At 47.1% G+C, this 23,391-nt stretch overlaps 1 protein-coding gene across 1 annotated transcript in view; it reads left to right on the top strand.

Moving 5' to 3' along the window:
• Nucleotides 1–23,391, top strand: part of FANCA (FA complementation group A) — a 674,778-nt gene that overhangs the window by 476,762 nt on the left and 174,625 nt on the right. Inside the window, exon 36 of the mRNA XM_078671408.1 lies at nt 7,596–7,708. Within this exon, the coding sequence (XP_078527534.1) occupies nt 7,596–7,708 (113 nt within the window). The remainder of the gene's footprint in view (nt 1–7,595; nt 7,709–23,391) is intronic.

Here is a 23,391-nt window from a genome sequence, read left to right as displayed (position 1 = left end):
CTTCCCCAACTCCCAATGTCTAGTAGCAGTAGTGTGTGTAATATCAGATCTGATAGAGAAAGAAAAGGAGGGCATATCCGAGAATGGAGACAATATTGTCCCTTTCCTTAAGTGCGGCTGTCAAGATCATCTCCTTAACTGAATAGGGCAGAAAATTTACAAGGATTTTTCGGTGTTTCTGTCTCCCCGGGTTCCTCTTAAAGGGATCCCTATGGGCTCTTTGGATCTCATATGCTAGATCAATATTTGGAACGTTTTTGCAAACAGAGCTTTTTAATAGGGAAATCAGAAACCCCTTTATGTCCTCTCCCTCCAGAGCTTCCGGAGTATTTAGAAACTTAAAGTTGTTTTTTCTGGAGTGGTTTTCCAATCACTCGAGATCGTCCTTCAGTTCCTTATTTTTAAGTGATCATTTTGCCAGGTCAGCAGGGGTTGTTTTGATTGTTTCTTTTATTTGGGGGATTTCAGCCTTAATTGCTTCAGTCCTCAAAATGATTTCCTTCATCTTCTGAGCCAATACCTCGCATGATGAACGGATTGCAGCCTGATTCGCTTCAGATACAGAAAACCTACTAGCCAACTCTGCTTGATTTGTCTCCGACACAATAAACCTGCTGGTCATTTCTTCCTTCATTGCCAGAAGTAAATCAGTTAGTGAATGTGTACTAGGAGCTGAAACCATATGATCCTTTACCATATGTTCCTGGGGGCCAGATGCATTCAAACTACCGCTACCATATTGAGGAATGCTTTCTACCCCTCGAATCACTGCTCATGAAATTGTCTTTCCCAGTCAGGCTTCCCTATATTGACTTACCGTCAGGTAGATAGTTTAAGAAAAAAATTATGTCCTTGATCTCCTCTGCAGGAGCCGGCACCTGTGACCCCGCTACCTGCTCAGCAACCTCCTTGAGACGCCCTTCAAACCAGCAACTTGGTCATGCTCCTGAACTGGTGCTGACTCTTCCTCTCACAAACCGGAGCAACAAGGATGCAATCCCCCGGCGTCTCCTCTCATGCACGGCCTCTCCCCACCTCCAGCTCCGGGCTCCCGACCCGACTCCTCTGCCGCCAATGCAAACGCCGTGAGTGTCGAGGGTGGCTGGAATCGCTGAACCGTCTCGATAAAGAAAGAGCGGGGTCCCCCGCATTCCACAACAGAAGGAAAAGCGCGAAAAAGGAAAAGTACGGCAGGAATTTTTGTTTAATCTCATTTGGGCTTCAGTTTTGGACCCCTATGCGGAACCCGAGGGAGCACATCCGCGGCCGTTTAGTCACAGGCCTCCATGTTCCTCCTCTATCTTGGATTTCGGTGAGACTCTGAGGCTGCTGTGCCTCATGGCCTCCTTCATCTTGCTTGTGACATATGCCCCATGGCATATGTGGACTCTGCAGAGGAACCTCAAGTTCCAGTAGGCGCAGCATCAGGGGAATCTCTCCGACATGGTCCAGATGTTGTCGGGAACTGCGAAGTACCTGCAGTAGTGACTTACAAAACCCTATTGGGTTAGCGGCAGACCCCTCTCTCTTCCCCACTCCAATCAGACAATAGTGACCGATGTGTCACTCCAGGAATTGGGTGGTGGAGATCAGAGGACTCTGATCTCTCTTCATAGCCATCAACCACTTAAATGCTGTATGATCCGTCTGCACTGCAAACCTAGTGCCAAACAACAACGGTTGAACTTTTACAAGATCTACACTATGGCGAAGCACTCTTTTTCAGTACTCACCAGGCACCTAGTTCTGCTATTGAACCAATGATGGCAGCTAGGGAAAGTGGTGTTCCACCACCCGAAGTTGTTACTGTGTTCAAAGCACGTTTCCTGCTTCCAATGATTAGCTGCTCATGCATTAAGAACATTGAACACCCAATGGAGAGGCATCAAAACAAAGTGAACACAGAGAGAATTAGTCAGGAAGCAATGAAAATAACACAAGTGGGTCATTTTTGTTAGCATCTGTCTTTAATTCGTGTTCCTCTTCAAAAAGCACAAATGCAGCCAGCACGTTTTGCCTCAACAAAAGACTTCCTCAGGGCTGCAGACATGTAAAGAACATTTAAAGATGTGCCTATTCAGTAAAAGATACAAACTTCAGTAATATATCAGTTGACAAAAATCAATAATTACAAATCCACACCACATTAACCAATCAAAATACAGATCAAAGATAAAAAAGGAGATCCTTTTATACACACACAAAGAAGATATTTGCACATAACATAACATCACAGTCTATCATACAGTTGGTCTAGAGATCTACGCTACACAAAATTATACAGTGCTAAGATTCACATAGAATTTGTGACTATGAACAAGCATGTAGAAAAATAGAGCAACATCTGTAATGTCAGCCAACATAAAAACAAAATCCTTTTTTCCAAACTTTGATCATCACAAACTTGTTGCTAAAAAAAGGTATTGCTTGTAATTCATGGCAAACTTGTGTCATAAAAACCATTTGCTTGATTTACTGGAAGCACTTGGGCAAAATGGTGAGAATGTTTAAACTTTCATGCACTAGTGTTGCTTCTCGTTTGGGTGTTTAATGCACCTAGTTCTGCTCCCTGGGTAGTAACTTCCTACTAATAAAGGCTACCGAATGCTCTCCATCTTTGTCATCCCATTGACCAAACACAGTCCCAACTCCCTTGTCAGAGGCATCCGTCTGTACCATGAAAGGCTGATTGTAGTCAGGAGCTTTCAGCGCAGGTACATTACATTGTGCCTTTAGTTCCTCAAATACATTTTGACACTTCCCAGTCTAGATTTCCCATTCCATCTTGCTGGAGTCTCTCTGCTCCCTCGGTGTTGCTGGACCAGCGCTTGCCTGGGTGGCCTCATTTCTTAATGAGCGCACCTTTCAGGTTTTCTCGAACAAAGCTGAATCTGCAGTTTATTTCTCTGCCTACGGCGTCACTCAAGGGTCTATATTGAGCCCTTTGTTGTTCAATATTTATATCAGACCACTTGCATCTATCGTTGAGGACGCCAGTTTGTCTATATACTCATATGCAGACGACACGCAGATAGTGTTCTCTTTGTCTAGCAGCAGGACCCAGGACATTTCTGCCCTCAAAATTGGCCTTTCTCGTGTTGCAGCTTGGATGCAAGCACATCTGCTAAAGCTCAACGGAGACAAGACCGAGGTGATTATACTGGGTAAACATAAAGATCTGTGGGGCTCTAGACACTGGCCCAGTGATATGGGCCCGCTGCCTATCCCCGTGTCTGTTGCCCGCAACCTCGGTGTCCTGATTGACGACAATCTTTCAATGAGGCAGCAGGCAACAAAGGTCGCTGCAATCTGCTTTAATACTCTACGCTGGTTGCAGAAGATCATATGGATGTTGCCTGAGTCCACCCGAAGAACTGTCGTACAGGCTCTTGTGATGTCTCGTATCGACTATGGCAATGTGCTCTATATAGGAGCAGATAAAGCTACAATCAACAAACTCCAGGTAGTACAGAACTCAGCTGCGCGCCTGCTGCGCAATGTCCCACGGAGAACGTCCGCAATGCAAGCTTTGCGTGACCTCCATTGGCTAAAAATTTCTGATCGTGTGGTCTTTAAAACTCTGTGCTTTTTATTTAAGATTCGTCAGGGTTCTGCGCCCAGCTATCTGTCCAATCTTGCCCAGCCATATCAGCCTGGCCGCTCTCTTAGGTCATCCAACAACAATAATCTTGTGATTCCTAGGATTCGACTGACAAAAATGGGAGGTCGCTCATTCGCATATCTGGGACCCCAAGATGTGGAATGCTCTCCCGTTGGCGTTAAAAACAGAAACTAGTCTTTCTGTTTTCCGTAAAAAATTAAAGACTTTTTTGTTTTAATTTTTTCTTAATTCTGTTTCTATCTTCAGCCTCTGCTTGTTTTCTTCTCTAGTCTGTCCCTGGCGCCGGGAAACCCATTGCGGGTAGCTGTGCGCAATATAAGTTCAATAAAATAAATAAATAAATAAAATAGATCACCTTTCTGGACTGCTTCTTTAGGTCAAAGCATTCATTGTGGCAACTATACTGCCATAGTTCACCACAAGTGTCCTGTATTACCTGGTGTGTCCTAGAAAGGCCCTCCTTCAGTATGGGTAGTAAGTACCTCTCAAATCCTTCACAGACTGAATCTTGGCATCCAACAGGCAGATCTTCCTGTTACCTACCTCACGACCTCAGAGGACTGCCCCACCTCACACTTGGTAGCCTTAATGGTCAGTTTCACCACCTGTATCCTACCCAATATCTGTCCTAGGTGCCTCAAGTGATCCTGTCATGGATTGCTAAACACTGCAGTATCATCTAGGTAGGCCACACATAACTCATCCAACCCTGCAAGAACATGGTTCACCAGGTGCTGAAATGTGGCTTGAGCATTTTTCAACGCAAGGGCATCACCTTAAACTGATACAATCCCTCTTGGGTAGAACATGTAGTCTTTTTCTTGGCACCAGGTGTAAGAAAAAAATCAGCCATCAGATAAAAAAAATGCTCAAGTACTTTGCAGCACCTAACTCACAGGCTAATCCTCTCTTGAGATTGAAGGGGTTTCTGTCTTGGGTCCCTTATTGAGGGCTTGATATTCCACATAAAACCATAAGTCTGTAGACCATTGCTTTGGTACTAGTACCACAGGACTAGACCAAGGACTACAACATCTCTTAATGACACCCAGCTACAACATCTTGACAACTTCCATCTTGATGCGTTGCTGAACCCGGTCAGGCATTCTGTACTTTCTGACCTTTACTGGTAGACTGTATCATGTGTCTAAATTGGGTACACAGATAGTTGTGAACCCAGGAGTCAGAGATAAGAAGTTGGAAAATCGTTCCAGCACCTCTCTACGTTCTCTCTGCTGCTCAAGTGATAACTCGGGTTAATTGAACCCTTTCCACAGTGCTATTATTCATGTCAGTATGCAGAAGGTCAGGAAAAGGCTTGCTGTCTTCCTAAACTTTCTCTGCCACAGCCACAATATTAACTGTGTAATCTCTCACGAGATAAGACTTCCGCCGGTTCGCATGGATCACCCTTCTTGGTTCCCTTGTAGCACCTCTGTCCATCAAGTAGTTAACCTCACAAATCTTCTGAACTACCTTGTGTGGCCCACACCATTAGCATAGCTTTCTAGCCATACCAGTCCTTCAGCAGTGCTTGGGTAGCCTGAAAGTTTTCCTGTGCCCGACTTATGTAGTGCTCTATAAATTTCCTGAGGCCAATTACATAGTCCACATTATCCTTTTCTGTATACTCTGAGGTTTCTTCCCACCCTTCTGATTAAAATGAGCGAACTCTGCACCAGGTATTTATAAAGAAGGTCAAGGAGACTGGACCCTACTTCCTTCTCTAGAATCTCTTGTCAGGCAAACAATAGACATGGCTGGAGAAGATCCCACTTCCTCCTGAGGTTCTCTGACAGAGTTCATATCATGCTATTTAGTGTTTTGTTAAACTGCTCCAAAAAGCCATTGGTATGTAGGTGGCATGCCATGGAGAAGGAGTATCGCACACCAACTTGCTCCCACATCTCTATCATCCAAGAGGAGCTGAAATTGGTTTGCTGGTCAGAGATTACCATACATTGAAGCCAAGAAAAAGATCCTTGAAAAGATCCAGAGGAGAGCTTTTGCTACCACCTTTTCAGTCATGCTCCTCAGAGGTACAGTGACAACAGGGAATTCATGTGCAGTAACAGTACCCCTAGCCTTTTGCCGGGTCCTGGATCAGGATTCACTGAGTCACTACAGGCCATCCTCCAAGCTAACATGGAGTTTCCCAACTACTCCTTTGCTGACCTGTTCCTTTGCTTCCTGGCAAAGTCCAAACTCTTTCCATGCCTCCAGAATATTACCTCCTTTTAAGCCCTCCAGCAGCTAACAAACCCTGCAGCTCTGAAAGCGACCCACACTCCAGCACCTGGTCAACTTCAGGAGCCTCATCCTCCTCTCTCTTTGGAGCAGAAGCAATGACCTCTATGTCCCGTGCCTTCCCGTTCTCTGCCCCTTCCTGCAAATTGAGAATGGTCTCTGTCTCGTCATGAGATTGAAGTGCCCCCTGTGCTCTGGTCAACACAGCTGACGTGGCCAAAGCCACAAAGGCTTCTGGTCTTGGCATCAAGCCATGGGCATTCAAATAATTACCTAAGAGACATCCAGACCCCTGCTTTTCCCTTGCCCCAACATTGACCATGGTCTCCTTGATGTTGCGCTCAGTCTCAACTCGGGCAAGGAATACTTAGTGCCATTCCCTGGCTCCCCACCTATGTCCTATATACCAGGGAGAATCTCCTCAGGTTTAATGTATGTGTCAACAATAGTGCGGAAGGCTCCAGTATCTCGTAGGGCAGGCAAATTCCTCCCATTTGTACTAACTTCCTGCACAAACCCCATACACCTGACAGTGCCTCTTGTATTGTCCCATCTGGTGGCACTTATACCAAGTCACCACCTTGGACGAACCTTCCTGTCATCCCATTCCATAATGCTCTTTCACGGAGACACCATTAAAAAAGTAAGAAACTCAATGTCGTACACTTGGTGGTGTGCTATAAATAGGTCGGCGTTGCCACTTTTTAGGGATTGGAGACATATCATGAATCACATGGAGCTAACAGGCAGGGTTAGAAGCTATTGCTGGGGATCAACATTTGTGGAGCGAGCTGATGCCTGGAGTATACTTGTAATATGCAGAAGCTCTAGGAATATAAAGGGCCTTGTTGAAAGCATGCCAGGATGTACTATGTGGTGACACGTCAGTGGAGGGATGTGCTTCGCTATCCTGGGGAGTGCTGCTCGCAATGTTTAGAAACCCTGTGCTGGCATGTAGAGATCGCTGCACCACAGCAGCTCTGCTGCAGGCATTGAAGCTTTGGTGTGCATGCATCATGTTTATGCTCCCACATAGCAAAGCTTTTTGTTTTTCAAAAATAAACTCCCAAAGCAGGAGTTTGCTGCTGAAAATCAAATAATTCATGGCCCTGGCATGCGGTAGGAATTTTTTACAGTGTGTTCTGGTCTTTAATTGTGTTTCCTGATTAGGACCACCAAGGTTTCCCTCGTAGTCCTGATCCAGAAAAAAAGATGTCAGAACATCCATCTTTAGTAGCTTGGGCAGTCTGACATCTGTTGACTGATGACTCAGTGTCAGTTGGGCTGTCAATCACGGGTTTCTGCTGTGGAGTCAATTTAGACTTCACTGTCTGAACCATGGCAGTTGCCCCCAACTCTAAACAGAGTGGAGGATCCACGTGTTTGGAGGACAGGGTACTCTGCATTGTGCTTGGCAGAGTGGCCTGCCTTCCAAACTGTTAATAAAGCCCAGAGGATCCATCATAAACATTGTTACTAAAGGTAAGGAACTTTGTATTTTGACAGGAGTGAAGCTGGAGACTAAGTATAGATCCAGTGAATAATAACAAAGAAATCCCTCACCACCCTTGGTAATTTGTGTGCATCCTTAGCTACAAACTCACCAACACTTGTATCACATATTTGTTCTATGAGGTAAGAAGGGAATAACACCATTTGAAAAACTGTATGAAAAATGTGTTTGATTAAAGCTGGCACTATAATTGACTTCATATGTTCTTCACAGCTATGGTGGCCTCAGCTGGAACCCATACTTTGCTGTCAGTGGAAGAAACACTATGAAACCCCATTATCAAAGAAACTGCAAAGGCTGCGGGATTGGCAGTACTCCATAACAAGGTACTAAAGTGTGGGGAGTTTCAATGCTGTTCTACCTATCCTTGCCAGTGTTTAGCTCCTCTCAGTATCCCTATCTTCTGGTTTCCCGCTCTTCCTTTAAGTCTACTTTCCTTTCTGTTATTGTCCTCTCAGTCTTCTTCTCTGAAGATAGAAACTTCTTGTCACCCGCATGTCGGTGCCTTGCTCTTTCTCATAGTGCCTCTGTGCTGGACTGTCACGCGAAGCGTCCCCTTAGTTTCTAATATCTGGAAGTAATTGGGTGCGACCATAAGTTTCTCTGTCATTCCAGCTTTCACTCAGTTGAATAGTTCCTATGTTAGCTTGTCTCTCAATTCCTATATAGATACTTCACCTGAAAATTCCTCACAGAGGTTCCAGTTTCTCCAGGGTCAGACTGGACCAGAAAAGTTGTACTGGTTCTCATGCATCAGCAGGTAGTGTTGGGCTCCATCTCAATTTTGGATACTTCCCTGGACATAGATACCGAAGCTGTTCGAGGCATGTGGGCTGCTGAATTTATATCTATGAATAGATTGCCGCCTAGTGTTGGGTCTGGATGATTGCACATTGTTGTCCTGGAAGAGTCTTCGAAGTATCACGAGATAGGTGGCTCCTCCCCTGGACTACAGTGCGCATGGGCATCCACTCCATGCTCAGATTTTTTTCCGCCATTGGGTTCGGATGTACTTTCTTAACTCACGTTCGGAATATATATATAGAAACTTTATCAAGGCCAAAAGACCTTCGGGCGTCGGTATTGTCTTTCGTTCGGTGCCTGATATTTGTTCCAGTTCCTCAAGACGGACGTCGACGGCCGTTTGCCTTTCGACACCAAAGGCCCCATCGACGATGGAACGGAGCCCGTTCAAACTATGCCCCGTTTACAATTCAAAATACCCTCACATCGATGTGCACCCGGTGTGTAATAAATGTCTCTCACCGGACCACGACGAGGCCAGCTGCATGGCCTGTTCTCGATTTAGATCAAAGAAAACTTTTCGCCTTCGACGCGCTGAACGACAGTCGGCGCGGGAGTCGGCGCCCGATCCAGAAAACATCTTCGGAGCCGACGACGAAGAACGTGTAGAAGAGGAGGATCCTGATCGACAGTCGGATCCCGCGTCAGGGCGAGAATCCAACTACGATGAGGACGAAGAAGAATTCTACGTCCTTGATGAAGACATCGTCGAGGTAGGAGACGACGCACAACCCATCGGAGCCGTCGATGACGACTCAGCCGATGAGCATGGCCCAACCGCAGTAGTGGGGCCCGGTACACACACTTCCACGGCTCAGGTCGAGGCATCGCCGGAAGGCCTTAGCCAAGATCTTCATCTACGTTCTATAGCCTCGCTTCTGGGCCAGGCTAAGAACATTTCCAAAGAGCCATCGGTCGATCGGCCACAATCAGTGGAAAAATCGAAACCGAAACCTAAAGACACTAAATCGAAACCGAAACTGGTAAAGACAGTCATCGGCTCGACGACTTCGGAACATACCAAGTCGAAACGTGTGCTTGACCCCTCGGGGTCGCAAGGGGGTGTCGAGCCGAAGATTGGGGCGCCGAAGCCCGTGTCTACTGTTAAGCACGTCACACTCACGTCGGGGTCCAAAGATGGCGACTCTTCCAAGGGACGCGAGAGCCAAAAGAGCCTCGATCCGAAGACTCGGAAGCCACTACTGGTGAAGGCCTTCGAGTCGAAGACAAAACTCGCCCCGCAAGAACAGAGCAAGTCGAAGCACAAGGGCGCACCTGCTGTGCAACAACAGCTCGAGTCGACGCAAGGCCACAAGCAACAGACTGAACAGTCGAAGTCAGTCGGATCGAAGACGACGCCTACCTCCAAGCAGGTCAGTCCGTCGCCGACGCTTACGGCGCCAATTAAATACGGACTGCCCCCAACGGCACGACCTAAGATGGTCCAGCTCCCAAAGGGCACCGACGCATCCAAGTCGTCATCGGTAGCCGCAGGTGCTCAGCCCATGCAGGAGGACGTTCTGTTCCAGCCACCGTCCTATGATAACCAGTCGAAACTGTTCATCGACTCCGAAACAGGGCGACTCACTATTTATAAAAGGAAAATCATTCCTGAAACTCCTATGGAGTCCTACAAGATACCACTCAAGAGAAAGAGATACTCTGCCACCTCCCCTGCTCTTTTTGAACCCATACCATCCTATGGACAAGAATATGCCTATTCCCCCACACCTGCCACTGAGGAGGTGGAGGACGGGTACAATGAGGACCAGTTTAATTATCCCATTGACACAAGCCAGGAGGAGTCCCAACCATGGACTGACCCTGTTGACCCTGATGAGCCACACACCACCCCTGACACTCAGTCCTATGCGGTCAAAACATCGCCTACTGAGGATACTGCTGCGTTTAACGCTTTGATTGAAAGGGCAGCCCTTAACCATGATGTGGACATGCACACTGACCCCGTGGAGGAAGACTTTCTGTTTGATACCTTCTCTACCTCAGAAAGATCGGTAAAAACTTTGCCTATGCTCAAGGGTGTGCTCAAACATGCTAGTGACATTTTTAAAGAGCCAACAAAGGCAAGGGTAATAAACCCCAGGATTGAGAGGAAGTACCGACCTGCATCTGTGGACCCTACGTATATCAAAGGACATCTCCCTCTGGACTCCTTGGTGGTGGCTAGTGCTCGAAAGAGAGCAAACTCTCAAACAAGTGGTGATGCTCCTCCTCCGGACAAAGAATCCAAAATCTTGGAAGCTTCTGGCAAACGTGTGGCAGCTCAAGCGGCTAATATTTGGAGAATCTCAAACACACAGGCCCTATTAGCAAGATATGATAGGGCTCACTACGACACGCTAGAGCAGCTACTGCAACACCTGCCTGATGCTTATAAGGAGGGGGCGGAAATGCTCATACAGGAGGGGAAGTTAATCTCAAACGCATCTATTAAATGTGCGTTGGATGCAGCTGACACTGCAGCTAGGGCCATTAACACTAGTGTAATGCTTAGGAGGCATGCCTGCTCCGCATCTCTGGGTTCAAGTCAGAGATCCAAACAACTGCTTAATCAGCCAGTTAACCCTGACTTTCTCTTTGGTCCTGAGGTAGACACCACCTTAGAGAAAATTAAAAAAGACACAGAAACTGCAAAATCCATGGGAGCTCTGCAGTCACAGCCGTTCAGGGGCTGTTCCTTTCGTCGCTCCGGTAGCAGGGGAGCGTCTAGAGGACAAACGTCGCAACAAACCCAATACAGCAAAGGAGGCACACAAACCACCTATAACAAAAACAATAGAGGTGGATACCGTGGGAAAAGTACCAAGGGCAGAGGACGAGGAAATAACAATGCCAGGTCCTCCGCCACTAATAAACAGTGACGTCTTGTCACTGCCCCCAGACCATATAACACCGGTCGGGGGAAGACTACAGCAGTTCCTGCCAGTCTGGGCAGGCATTACCACGGACAGGTGGGTGAGACAACTTATACAACACGGTTATTGTCTGGAACAAACATCCGCTCCACCCAACATACCGCCAAGGCACCGTCCTATGTCCGCAGAGCACATGCACTTATTGCAGCAAGAAGTCATATCCATGCTGCAAAAAGGGGCCATAGAACTCGTGCCTTTAGAACAACAAGGTACAGGGGTGTACTCACTGTATTTCTTAATCCCAAAAAAGGACGGGTCTCTCAGGCCCATTCTGGACCTCCGACCCCTGAACGAATACATCCTGTCAGAACACTTTCACATGCTCACTTTGCAGCAAGTTCTACCATTGCTCAGTCAGGGAGATTTCCTAGCAACACTAGATCTGAAGGATGCATATTTCCACATTCCCGTTCACCCCAGTCACAGGAAATATCTCAGGTTCACCATCAACAACCAGCATTACCAGTTCAAAGTCCTGCCTTTCGGGGTCACTACTGCCCCCAGAGTGTTTGCCAAGTGCTTAGCGACAGTAGCTGCACACCTTCGGAGACAACACATCCATGTCTATCCATATCTGGACGACTGGCTTGTCCAAGCAAAGTCGGCCCAGCCATGTGCCAGCCACATGTCCCGCACAATTCACCTCCTACACAGTCTAGGGTTTTCCCTCAATTACCAAAAATCCCATCTACAACCCGCACCTGTCCAACAGTACTTAGGCGTGGAAATAAACACTCTGACATCAACAGCACAGCCGAACTCAGCAAGAGTCAACAGCATGCAGGTGCTCATTCAAAAATTCAAGCCCCAACACTCACTCCCAGCGCAAGTGTTCATGCAACTAATAGGCATGATGGCCTCCTGTATCTTTATAGTCCCACACGCGAGGCTGCACATGCGTCCGCTTCAGGAGTGCTTGGCGCAACAGTGGAACCAGGCTCATGGACAGCTGAAAGACCTAGTGTTGGTGACCGGTCGTGCATACAACTCTCTGCATTGGTGGAACACACAAAACCTTTGCAGGGGACGACCGTTCCAGGAGCCTGTACCACAGATAGTGCTGACGGCGGACGCATCTCTCCAGGGCTGGGGAGCGCATGTCCTCAAGTACATCGTGCAGGGCCTATGGACAACACAGCAGCGAAAGATGCACATCAACCTACTAGAACTGATGGCAATCTTCATGGCGATGAAGGCATTCAAGTTGCATTTGTGCAACAAAGTCGTGCTGATCCGGACGGACAACATGACTGCAATGTATTACATCTAGAAACAGGGAGGGACACGCTCTCCACCATTGTCACACCCAGCACAGTGCATGTGGAAGTGGGCCATTCAAAGGAACATGTTCCTCATGGCGGAACACCTCCCGGGCAAGGACAACCAGATGGCGGACCTGCTCAGCAGACACAGCCATCAAATGTACGAGTGGGAGATCCATCCCTCAGTGCTACAACCGTATTTCCAGCAGTGGGGTCATCCAGAAATAGACCTATTCGCCACTCAAGAAAACGCAAAATGCCACACCTTCGCCGCCAGGTTCCCACACCCGCAGTCTCAGGGGAATGCAATATGAATGAACTGGTCAAACAGATTTGCGTACGCTTTTCCTCCAGCACCGCTCATACCGCTGGTAGCGCGCAAACTGAGGCAGCACTCCATGACCCTCATCCTGGTTGCTCCAACGTGGGCAAGGCAAGCATGGTACACCACGTTCCTAGAACTTTCAGCGGTGCCCCACCAGCGACTACGGCTCACACCCAGTCTCCTCACTCAGAACCATGGAGACATTCAGCACCCAGATCCGCAACAGTTGAGCCTTGCAATATGGCTCCTGAGGTCATAGAGTTTGGCTACCTGGACCTGCCCCCTGACTGTATGGCCATCATCAAGGAGGATAGGCGGCCTACAACCAGGGCGTGCTATGCGGCAAAATGGAAGCGTTTTGTCGTCTATTGTTCCAATAATAACATAAATCCGCTAGATGCATCAACGCAAAACATGATATGTTACTTATTGCACCTATACAGATGCAATCTGGCATACAGTTCCATCAGGATACGTTTAGCAGCAATGGCTGCTTAACTTCAAATCAGACAGCACCTTTCCCTTTTCAAAGTGCCTGCCATTAAAGCTTTTTTGGAGGGACTCAAAAGGGTAATTCCTCCAAGACACCCGCCTTCGCCTGTCTGGAATCTAAACATAGTTCTCACCAGACTCATGGGTCCACCATTTGAACCTCTTCACTCTTGTGAGATACAATTTCTAACATGGAAAGTGGCTTTTCTGGTAGCGATCACATCGCTAAGACGGGTTAGTGAGCTGCAAGCCCTCACTATTCAGGAGCCTTTCATTCAAATTCATGCTAATAGGGTGGTGCTGCGTACCAACCCTAAATTTATGCCTAAGGTAGTGTCACAATTCCACATTAACCAAACTATTGAACTGCCAGTATTCTTCCCAAATCCTATTCAGTGGCAAACAGAGCACTACATACACTAGATGTTAAAAGGGCTCTCCTGTATTATATAGACAGAACTAAAGATTTCAGGAAAACTCAGTAACTGTTTTTTGCCTTCTCTCCGCAGCACAAAGGCAACCCAATTTCAAAATCAGGTATAGCCAGATGGATTGTTAAGTGCATCCAAATCTGTTATCAAAAGGCTAAACGCACATTAACAGTTCCCCCACGAGCGCATTCCACACGCAAGTTAGGGGCATCCATGGCTTTCCTAGGTAACATTCCTCTAGAGGATATATGCAGAGCAGCCACATTTACCACCATACACACATTCACCAAACACTACTGTGTGGATGTACACTCCAAACAGCAAGCTGCTGTAGGTCAGGCTGTTCTCAGAACTCTTTTTCAGACTGCTGCAGCTGGCACAGGCAACCGCCGCTAAGGAGGGTACTACTATTTATTCTATGCATAGATATAAATTCAGCAGCCCACATGCCTCGAACGGAATATGCTACTTACCAGTATGCATCTGTTCTTGGCATGTAGGGCTGCTGACATTTATATCGCCCGCCCTCCTCCCCGCTGCCTGTCGCAGCTGTAACATTCATAATTATTCTCAAGCATGGTCATCACTTACTGTATCATACTCCATCTCTGCCACAATGGCGAAAAACAATCTGAGCATGGAGTGGATGCCCATGCGCACTGTACTCCAGGGGAGGAGCCACCTATCTCGTGATACTTCGAAGACTCTTCCAAGACAAAAATGTGCAATCATCCGGACCAAACACTAGGCGGCGATCTATGCATAGATATAAATGTCAGCAGCCCTACATGCCAAGAACAGATGCATACTGCTAAGTAGCATATTCCTTACTGATGCTACTGCAGCACCTTTTTCTGCACCTTGACATGGATCTTGTGGCTCTCTATGACATTTTTTTCACCCAAAAATGTTTTTCAAGTGCTACACATGATATCTCCATCTAAAAACTCAGGCTTCAAACCCTGACGTTCCTGCTGTGGACAAATGTGCTTGCGGCCTAAGCACGATTTGAAGTCATGCGATCAATGTGACCTCGCCAAAAATGTTTTTCAAGGGCTACACATAATACCTCCATCTAAAAACTCAGGCTTCAAACCCTGACGTTCCTGCTGTGGACAAATGTGCTTGAGGCCCAAGCACGATTTGAAGTCATGCGATCAATGTGACTTCGTACATTCCAAAGTTGTAAAGGAGCAGGCGGCAAATCGCATTATGGAGTGGGCTCGTGATGAGCACTATGTTTGGCATTGGTCATGCTCCAGGTCCTGTCATTCTACTGCATACAAAAAAGTGGAAGCCCAAGAAACGGTGCAGGAGGGGGTATTCAGCATCAAGACACTGATCCCACTTGAGGGATAGGTCCTGGTGCTGTTCTTCTTCTCAGGCTGCTGTGTCTTCCTCAGAACTGGAGGTGGTAGTGGTCATCCCGCGTCTAAACCAGTTTTAGCCCCAGTGCCAGCACCAATCATGGCAATCTTGATTTTTGGCATTCACAAAGGCCATGTTGACGTTGTTTTGTGGAGTCCTGGCTCTGAATGCGTGCCTATGGGCCCCATGGTACCTACAAAGACTCAAACTGGACAACCGCCAGCTGGCTATTCCCCAACCCAAACCCTTGAGGGTGCCCTATTGTTGGAAGCTGGCTCTGTATATAATATACCAAAATGAGGTGTGGTGTGCACAGAGTCCAGTGGAACCCCAAAGGTAGGCAGAGGTAAAAGTAGATAGGACCTTACTCTCTATTTGTGGTAGTGTGGGCGAGCAGTAAGGCTTTATCAGAGGGTAGTGCTAAGCATTTGTTGTACACACTCAATCAGCAAATGATGTCACATACTCAAAGACTGAACTCAGACCAATTTTGTTTGTTTAAAAATATTAAGTTATTTTATTTTTAGAACCAAGCCAAGCCTGGCACAGATAAGTGAAATAAATGTTTTGCAATATATTATGCAGTGTTTACAAGTGAATGCAAGTTCAAAGGCAGTTGTTTGAAATACAGGTAAGTCAAGGTATTGAAATTACTGTACAGATTACTTTTTAGTTACTTTTTAGATTACGTTTTAGATTACGTTTTCTACTCAGTGTGATACGCCTAGATATCACACTTGGACATATCCTAGAGAAAAAGTGAGTAAAATTAGGTTTGCACAATTGTTATTTTTCAGGTTTCCAAATAAATCAACTCCACATTTAAAACATTTTTCAGAGAAAAACAGTCAATAGGTTCCTATAGAGAGAAAGGAAGTTACCAGTTACCAGGTAAGTAATCGGTCTATGGGATTGAGCTTCTGGGGTTAGAACAAGGGTTATCCCAGGGTCAAGGATGCACTCTTGATACACCCTCTGCTGCACTAGGGCGGCCGGGTGCAAAGTGCTGAGGCCCAATGTTATCCAATGGGGGATAGGGGGCCTTCAGTTGGTGTCTGCTTACGAGCAGGCCACAGGGTTGTGGGAGCAAAGCTCCTGGTGTTAGGCTCAGGGCAAAGGGAGATCAAGTTTAGCACACAAAGTGCACCCTCAGGGGCGGCTGGGTGCAGGGTGCTGTTTTGTCGTCAGGTGCCCTGTTGGTTTCAATGGTGAGTTTTGGTTTTGGTTTTACAGCTGCAGGCTCGGTCCAGAAAGACTTCCGGGAAGAACCAACAGCTGGGCTTGTAAGTTGGAGGGCTAGGGGACGTAGGTACACCTTGGGTTCTCTTCCCCAGGGCACAGGGCAGCTGGATGCAGGGGTGTCTTCTGAGGTTGGATTTCACCTTAGTGGGCTACTCGCGGTTGGGGGGTCTCCGTGCAGAGGCTGCAGGCAACGTCGGGGAGTCCTAGAAGGACCAACCCACGGTGGACTCGGCCTCCGGAGTGCTGGGGGACCTCGCTTGGACCGGTGGGCCACTCAAACTGGGGCCGTAGGCGACGGGTGCAGAGGTGGTTCCAAGCGCGGGGTTCTTTTTCCTCAGCAGGCTCAGAGTCTATCTTGGGAGTTTTCTTTTAAACAGAGCTGCTGTTCACAGGAGATCCATTTTTTGTTGAAGGCAGTCAGTCCTCCCAGGGTTCTGGAGGTCACTTGCTGTAACACAAGGTGACTTTTGTCGCAGGATCTCTGGAACCTGCAGACAGCTGGTATGGCAAGTCAGTGGTTCTCTGCAGTCTCCTCTGCTGGTCATCTTCTTTTGACCTTTTTCTTAGGCTGCGGAATCTGCCTTCTTGGTACAGGGCTGCCCCATAAATACTGTATTTAGGGGGCGTTTAAGGGGTCTCGGGTCAGTAGCCAATGGGCTACTGACCTTAGGGTGACTACACCCTTGGTGTGCTCACCCCTCGTGGGGGAGTGAGCACAATCCCTAATCCTGATTGAGGAGTGCCTGCCATCTGCAAGATGGTAAGAATGACAAAATTTGTCCTAGACCTATACTTTGTATTCAAACAGATGAATCAATTAATATTTTTCTCATAGGAATTAATCCTTAGCAAGATACATAAAGAAACGGAAAAGCCCAAAGCGTCTGTCTATACACACAAATAATATATACCCATCAATCGTTCAAACACATAATGTTCACTTATGAACATATTCATATATTTTGATATTTACATTTCTTTAATAATTCCATCTGCAAGATGGCGGGCACTGAGAGCGGGCTTCAACTCGCCTCTTCCACCTGAGGGGTGGGGTTGACAGAGGTGGGCACAACTTCTGGGCTGGCTAATTTTTCCCACCTGTCTTCCTGCCAAAACGAGGGGAGACAGGAAGGGTTCAAGTTCACGTTTTAGCAAAAGTTTGTTATTGTCAATACCTTCACGTTTAGTGAGAATCTCAAGCACAATGTATTTGAGTTGTGCAATGGTGTGTCGAGCCTCTGCAAAGTGCATCGCAACATTGGATTTTTCAGCTTTCAACCTGATGTTTGATTTATGCTCGTTAAGACGAGTTTTGATTTTGCGTTCAGTAAAACTCACTAAAGGTGAAGGTATTGACAATAACAAACTTTTGCTAAAACGTGAACTTGAATGGATCTATCGACTACAGACCCAGAAGCCACACGGTCTTAATGACCGCATCGAATACAGTTGTCATCTGTAATGTTTTCACATCAGTCATGGTTGATGATCATGTTTACTTAAAAATGTAACTGTTTATTTACATTTGCTCCCTTTTCCCCATCTTTTAGTGTACCTTACACGTCACTTTCACTACATTCTAAGATGGCCGCGACCGTACCGTTTTGGTATCAGTCCGTCGTTTACTTCACTCTCTTAACCCACGTCATAACCCCCAGCGACATATATCAGTGCGCTTTTGCCGGAACCCCGCGCAGCGTTTACTAACAGCACACGGACGGCATCTGCCACCCGACACTATGAAGTAAGTTCTTTCGCCCTGCTTGATTGCACGCCTACCATTAGGTTATCTGTTAAATACGCGCTTATGCACCACACGTGGTAACTTTCCCCTCACTAACCCCTACCCTCACGTAGCACTACGAGCACTAGTATATTGTACCGTAGGTGCATGCAGTTGCACTTTCACCCTTTGAGCACGCATTGGATCGACATTTCGACCTAAAGCATTCCACTTACCCAGTCCACTTTGCCTTCCTCCACAGCGCTCCGTGATCAAGGGCCCTCGCCCGAAATGCATTGGAGATGATTGTTCATAGAATTACCTGTATGAAGTACATGTCGCCAATTGATATGCAACCAATATCAAATTGAACATTTTTGCTGAATTAAAGCATCGAAAGTTTTACAAGTTTATGAATCAATTCATTGATCACCCCCGGAGTGCCTAATCAGGGGATGTATTAGCAGATCTCTGCATACACGACCTATTTGATGATTTAATGGTGTTCGGACGGATAACACCACCCTGACAGAGCACCCAGAACCTCATTGAGTAAACTATAAAAGTTCTCACTGAACCTCACGCAGTGCATCACCTACTAGTCACACAGGAATGTGTGCCATGTCGACTCTCACTTTGTTCTGCACCAAAACACGCAGCTTTCGAAGGCAGTGTGCGAGTGTAAAGGTATAGGGCCTCTAAGGGTGGCACAATATGTGCTGCAGCCCTTAGTGGCCTTCTCTGGTCACAGTGCCTTGGGAACTTGTGGTACCATTTACCAGGGGCTGTACTGTGGCCAGGGTGCCAATTGAGTTTGGTATAGTTTGGGGAAAAGAACACAGGCCTTGGGAACCTGATTGGCAGAGACCCAGGGCACATCAAGTCATAGTGCATCAGTAGTTTTGGCAAACAGTGGGGGGCTTACTGCAACAGAAACCCAGCTTCTCACATCTACCGATTCCAGCTGTGCTGGTGCTGAAGGCTCTACTGGTAGCTCTTCGACTGGTGCTGTTTGCAGCGCCACCACTGACTCCAGAACTCATCCACTGAAAAAAGCTATCCTCATTAATTCATGAAGGCAAGCACAGAGGTTAAAGGCGGGAGCACCATGTAGGGAAAAGTCTCAGTCTAGGCCTTTGCCTAGAGACGAATATTGCCAGTTTCTAGAGGACAACTCTGGTTCAGATTCTGACTAAATCTAGATGACCCACATCATACACCATGATGACAGTGACCATAGTTAAGCGCCAACTTGCTAACTCCTACTGATGCATCAGATTACTTAGCCCTTTTAAATTCTAGCAAGCTTGATACCTCCCTGGAGGTAGAATGTGTGTGCCCTTTAGGGCCGCCATCTACTGAGGTGGCCTCTTTCAAAGCAGTAGGGAAGGCACTGGGGATTCTGGAGGTACTTCTCCCTATGGAAGTAAATAAAGTGAATCATTTAACGGAGATTTTGCACCCATCTTGATCATCTTCAGATCCATTGATCCCATTTAATTAGGCCCTATTTGAGCCCATTTAAGCAATGTGTTCCAAGCCATCTTCTACCCCAGCGGTAAGCCACCAAATAACTCTGTGTCATCAGCTGGTGCCATGAGATCCCAGCTTCTTCTTGTCTCACGCTTGCTTCGGAAAGCGTAGTGGCACAAGTGCTGTCCCACCCAAAATAAAATCCGGGGTTCTTTTTACCAATGCACTTCCCCGACCTAGAATAAAAAAAATGTAGACACTGTGGAAAAGAAAGTGTTCTCTGTAAAACTGGCCTTAGAGTCCATAATACATCTTGCCTCTTGACTAAGTTCTCCCATGCATCGTGGGACAGGGTACAGATGGTTGTACGTAGTCTCCCGGACTATCTTAGAGACAACTTTGCTGAGGTCTTCAGTGATGGGCAGGAAGCAACCAAGCAAATTCTGAGGGTGTGCTTGACACTGGACTCAGCACCATGCTGCTCTGTAGGCTCCTAAATGGCCATTAGGTGACATGCCTGAGTCCCCTCTATAGGGTTCTTGGGGGATGTCTAAGCAAATTTAAGGGACCTGCCCTTTAACGGCTCAGTCCTCTTCTGCAAAAAGGGACCTTGGCCATTGAATGATTCAAACAGGGACAGACATTGGTTTGTTCTTGGGATGCCTTCCCATGTGTGCCAGTTCCACAGATGATACAGCAAGTTTTCTGGATACTCAGGGATATTCCCTGTTCAGCATTTTCAGCAGGACCACGATTCCATCTGGTGTTCCTGCAGGTCCCTTTATTCTAATGGTATACTTCTTAGGAAGTTTGCAGATGTCCTACATCTCCGTGCCCTTCCTGCTGTTGCCTTCTGCCTTATGGGCCAATCAGAATCCGACTATGCAGCAGTCCAGACTGCTTCCACCTCCCTTTGTCATCCAGTGTTCCTCGTCCTCTGACCCATACACAAACATCTTGAGGACATCACAGACGATGTCACCTACCCCAACTCAATGGCACAGTTAATGCCACTGCTATTACAACCTCCGTTGGTGCCCCACCACTCCAGAAGGGAGGCTGAGCAGCTCTTAGAAGAAGGTGGATATTTCTATGGGGAGATGGACCCTCAAGAAGACCCTAGAGCAGATAATGAAAGGGAAGAATCTCTAGATCCAGACTTTGCAGGTTCAAAGGCTGCCAGTGGCCTCGATACCTCACTGGAGTAAGAACTATTGTTACTAACAGGCATTCCTCTACTGGAGGTGATCTCCTATCTCACAGTAATTAGCAGGGCAGCAAACGTGTTATACCTGTAGCTCCTATTCACAGTGGTCAAATCTCGCATCCTCAATGAAGTCCTGCATTCCATCTCCCACCCAGAGGAACCCTTATTTCCATTCAGTGAGGCACTGATGGAGTCCATCCTAGCCGTATGGGACAAACCAACAAAATCCACCTCTGTCTCAAGGCAGATTGCCTGGTGATATAAGCCAAACCCCGAAGATCCCAGCTTCTTATCGGCTCATCCACCTTCAGAGGACTTGCTCTTTTAAACGTGCAGCAGGCTATTTTCCCTCCACACCACCCAACAGGAAAACAAAGAAGCTGTAGCAATTTTTGAAGAAAATGTTTCTGCTGAGAGTATAACCCTCAAATCAATAAATGCCACCTGCCTTCTTGGTAGGTATGTACATGTCGTATTAGATTCTGCACAGGTGGTCATCCTCACACTTTCAGGTGACCTACTCTAACATTTCGCAGAGCTCATCTGAGAGGGTCAGGCTGCTGCAAAGTAAGTGATATAGTCAGGCCTGGATATCCCAGATTGAGTTGCAAGAGCCATGGGGACACCCATTTTGCTGCGGTTTAAAGATAGTAAAGCCACAGCCAGGTCTCTTGTTCTCCAAACACAACCTAGAGACTACCGTCAGTTTTGAAAGATTTGTGGCTTCAGCAGAGGCTTTTCATTTCGAGGCCATCAACGATTTGCAGCTCACCAAACGTAGCAACAGCAGGCGAACCCCCTCTACAAACAATATAAGGGGTTAGGCAAGGGTCAAACACAGGCTATCCTGCTCTCTACCTCCTCCTCCTCTTCGTCTTCCTCAGCCATCACAGGGAAAGAGCCTGAGTTCTGCCTTTCCTGAACACACATAGTCTGTTGGAGGATAGGTATCCTCCTTTGCACAAGCTTGGAAGGTCATAACTTCAGACCTTTGGGTGTTGCAAATTGGAATGAGGTATGCCCTATCCTTCCAACAAACACCCCCACCCCCCGCTTTCTCTACCTGTCCGATATGCCCCTACCAGATCAGCTGCTGGTCCTTCTACAAGAGGTTCAGTCTTTGCTCCTCAAGATGCAATAGCGTTGGTTTGAAAGCAGGAACTGGGTCAGGAGTGCTACTTTCTGTGCTTCCTGATCCCCCAAAAGGGTGATGCCCCCGTCTGTTCCTACAACTGTGAATTCTATGGTGGTTCCTCGAAAAGAAAAGTTCAAAATGATGTCCCTAGCTTCTACTTGAGCTGGAAGAGGAAGACTATATGGTGTCTGTTGATCTGCTCGATGGCTACTTCCATATCCCTTTCCTGTAGTCACACAGGAAGCATCTTGACTTTTGACAGTCTGATCTGAACACTACCAGTTTGCTGTTCTTCTGTTTGATCTCAATTCTGCCCCTCGCGTCTTACCAAAGGTGACAGTGGGGGTTGTGGCCCATCTCAGACTGGTGGGAATCCCAGTATCCTTTTACCGGGACGACTGGCTCATCAAGGCCAGCTCTCCAGAAATGGTGGCCCGCCATTTGCAAGCAACAACCACACCATTGTTCTAACTGGAAATTTCAATCAATAAACCCAAGCCTCATCTGGTGACTTCTCAGTGCATCCTGTTTACAGGGGCAATAATGAACAACACATTGGCTCAAGCCTTACCTCCTCCACTGAGAGCTCAAGGCTATGATCCCGATGTTTCACAATGGAGCAATCATTCCATGGTCGTATGTCTGCTCGGTCGGATAGCCTCCTGCATTCTATAGGTCACACATGCACTATGGCATATGAGAGCCCTCCAGCGGTGCCTTCACAGGCAGTGGTTCCAACACAACAGAGATCTCCAAAGTTGTATCAAAATCTCCAGCGACACTACAGCTGATCTATGATGTTGGAGTGTGAACAGCAACCGTACAAAACAAAAGTTATCCAACTCTCTCCCTCTGGTGATAAAAGTGATTGCAGAAGCCTCTCTCTTGGGTGGGAAGCCCATCTGAATGATTGTAGATCAGATGCCTCTGGTCTCCAGAGGAACAGAAATGTCACAACAGTCTGCTAGATTTATGAGTCATATGTCGGGCAGTCAAAGTGTTGCTCCGTTCCATTTGCGATGAGTTGGTCTAGATCTTGACAGACAACACAACCACAGTGCGGTACATCAACAAATAAGGGGGAGTAGGGTTGCATCTCCTCCGCCAATAAGTTCTGTGGCTCAGGTCCTGGATTCAGGGCCATCAGATCTGCCTGGTAGCAAATCACCTGGATGGAATGCTCACCTCCATGAGAGGACAATCTGAGCCAGCGCCATCTTGCCGACCACTAGTGGCGTTTTCATCCAGAGAAAATCCATGTCGATTTCCTGCTGTGAAGTATTCCTCAGATAGACCTCTTTGCTACCCACGAGAATGCTCACTGCCGTAAATTCTGTGACTTCCAGTATCTGATGCAGGGAGCACTGAAGGATGCATTTCGCTTGAGGTGGAACTTTCCTCTTCATTACAGGTTTCCTCCCATATCTTTGATTCCCCGTGTGTTGCAGAAGATTCCTCTTGACTGGGCCCAAGTAATCCTGATTGCCCCTGATTGGCCATGTAGGGTGTGGTATGCAGACCTAATTCACTTCTTCCTGTACACTCTGCTCTGTCTTCCTTACAGGGTAGACCTCCGTTCGCAGTCGAAGAAGCAGGTTCTTAACCACAGCC

The sequence above is a fragment of the Lissotriton helveticus genome, chromosome 12, assembly GCF_964261635.1.
Source record: "Lissotriton helveticus chromosome 12, aLisHel1.1, whole genome shotgun sequence".
Taxonomy (NCBI): Eukaryota; Metazoa; Chordata; class Amphibia; order Caudata; family Salamandridae; genus Lissotriton; species Lissotriton helveticus.
Note: the sequence above shows the minus strand (reverse complement) of the source record. Positions and strands in the feature narration are given on the sequence as shown.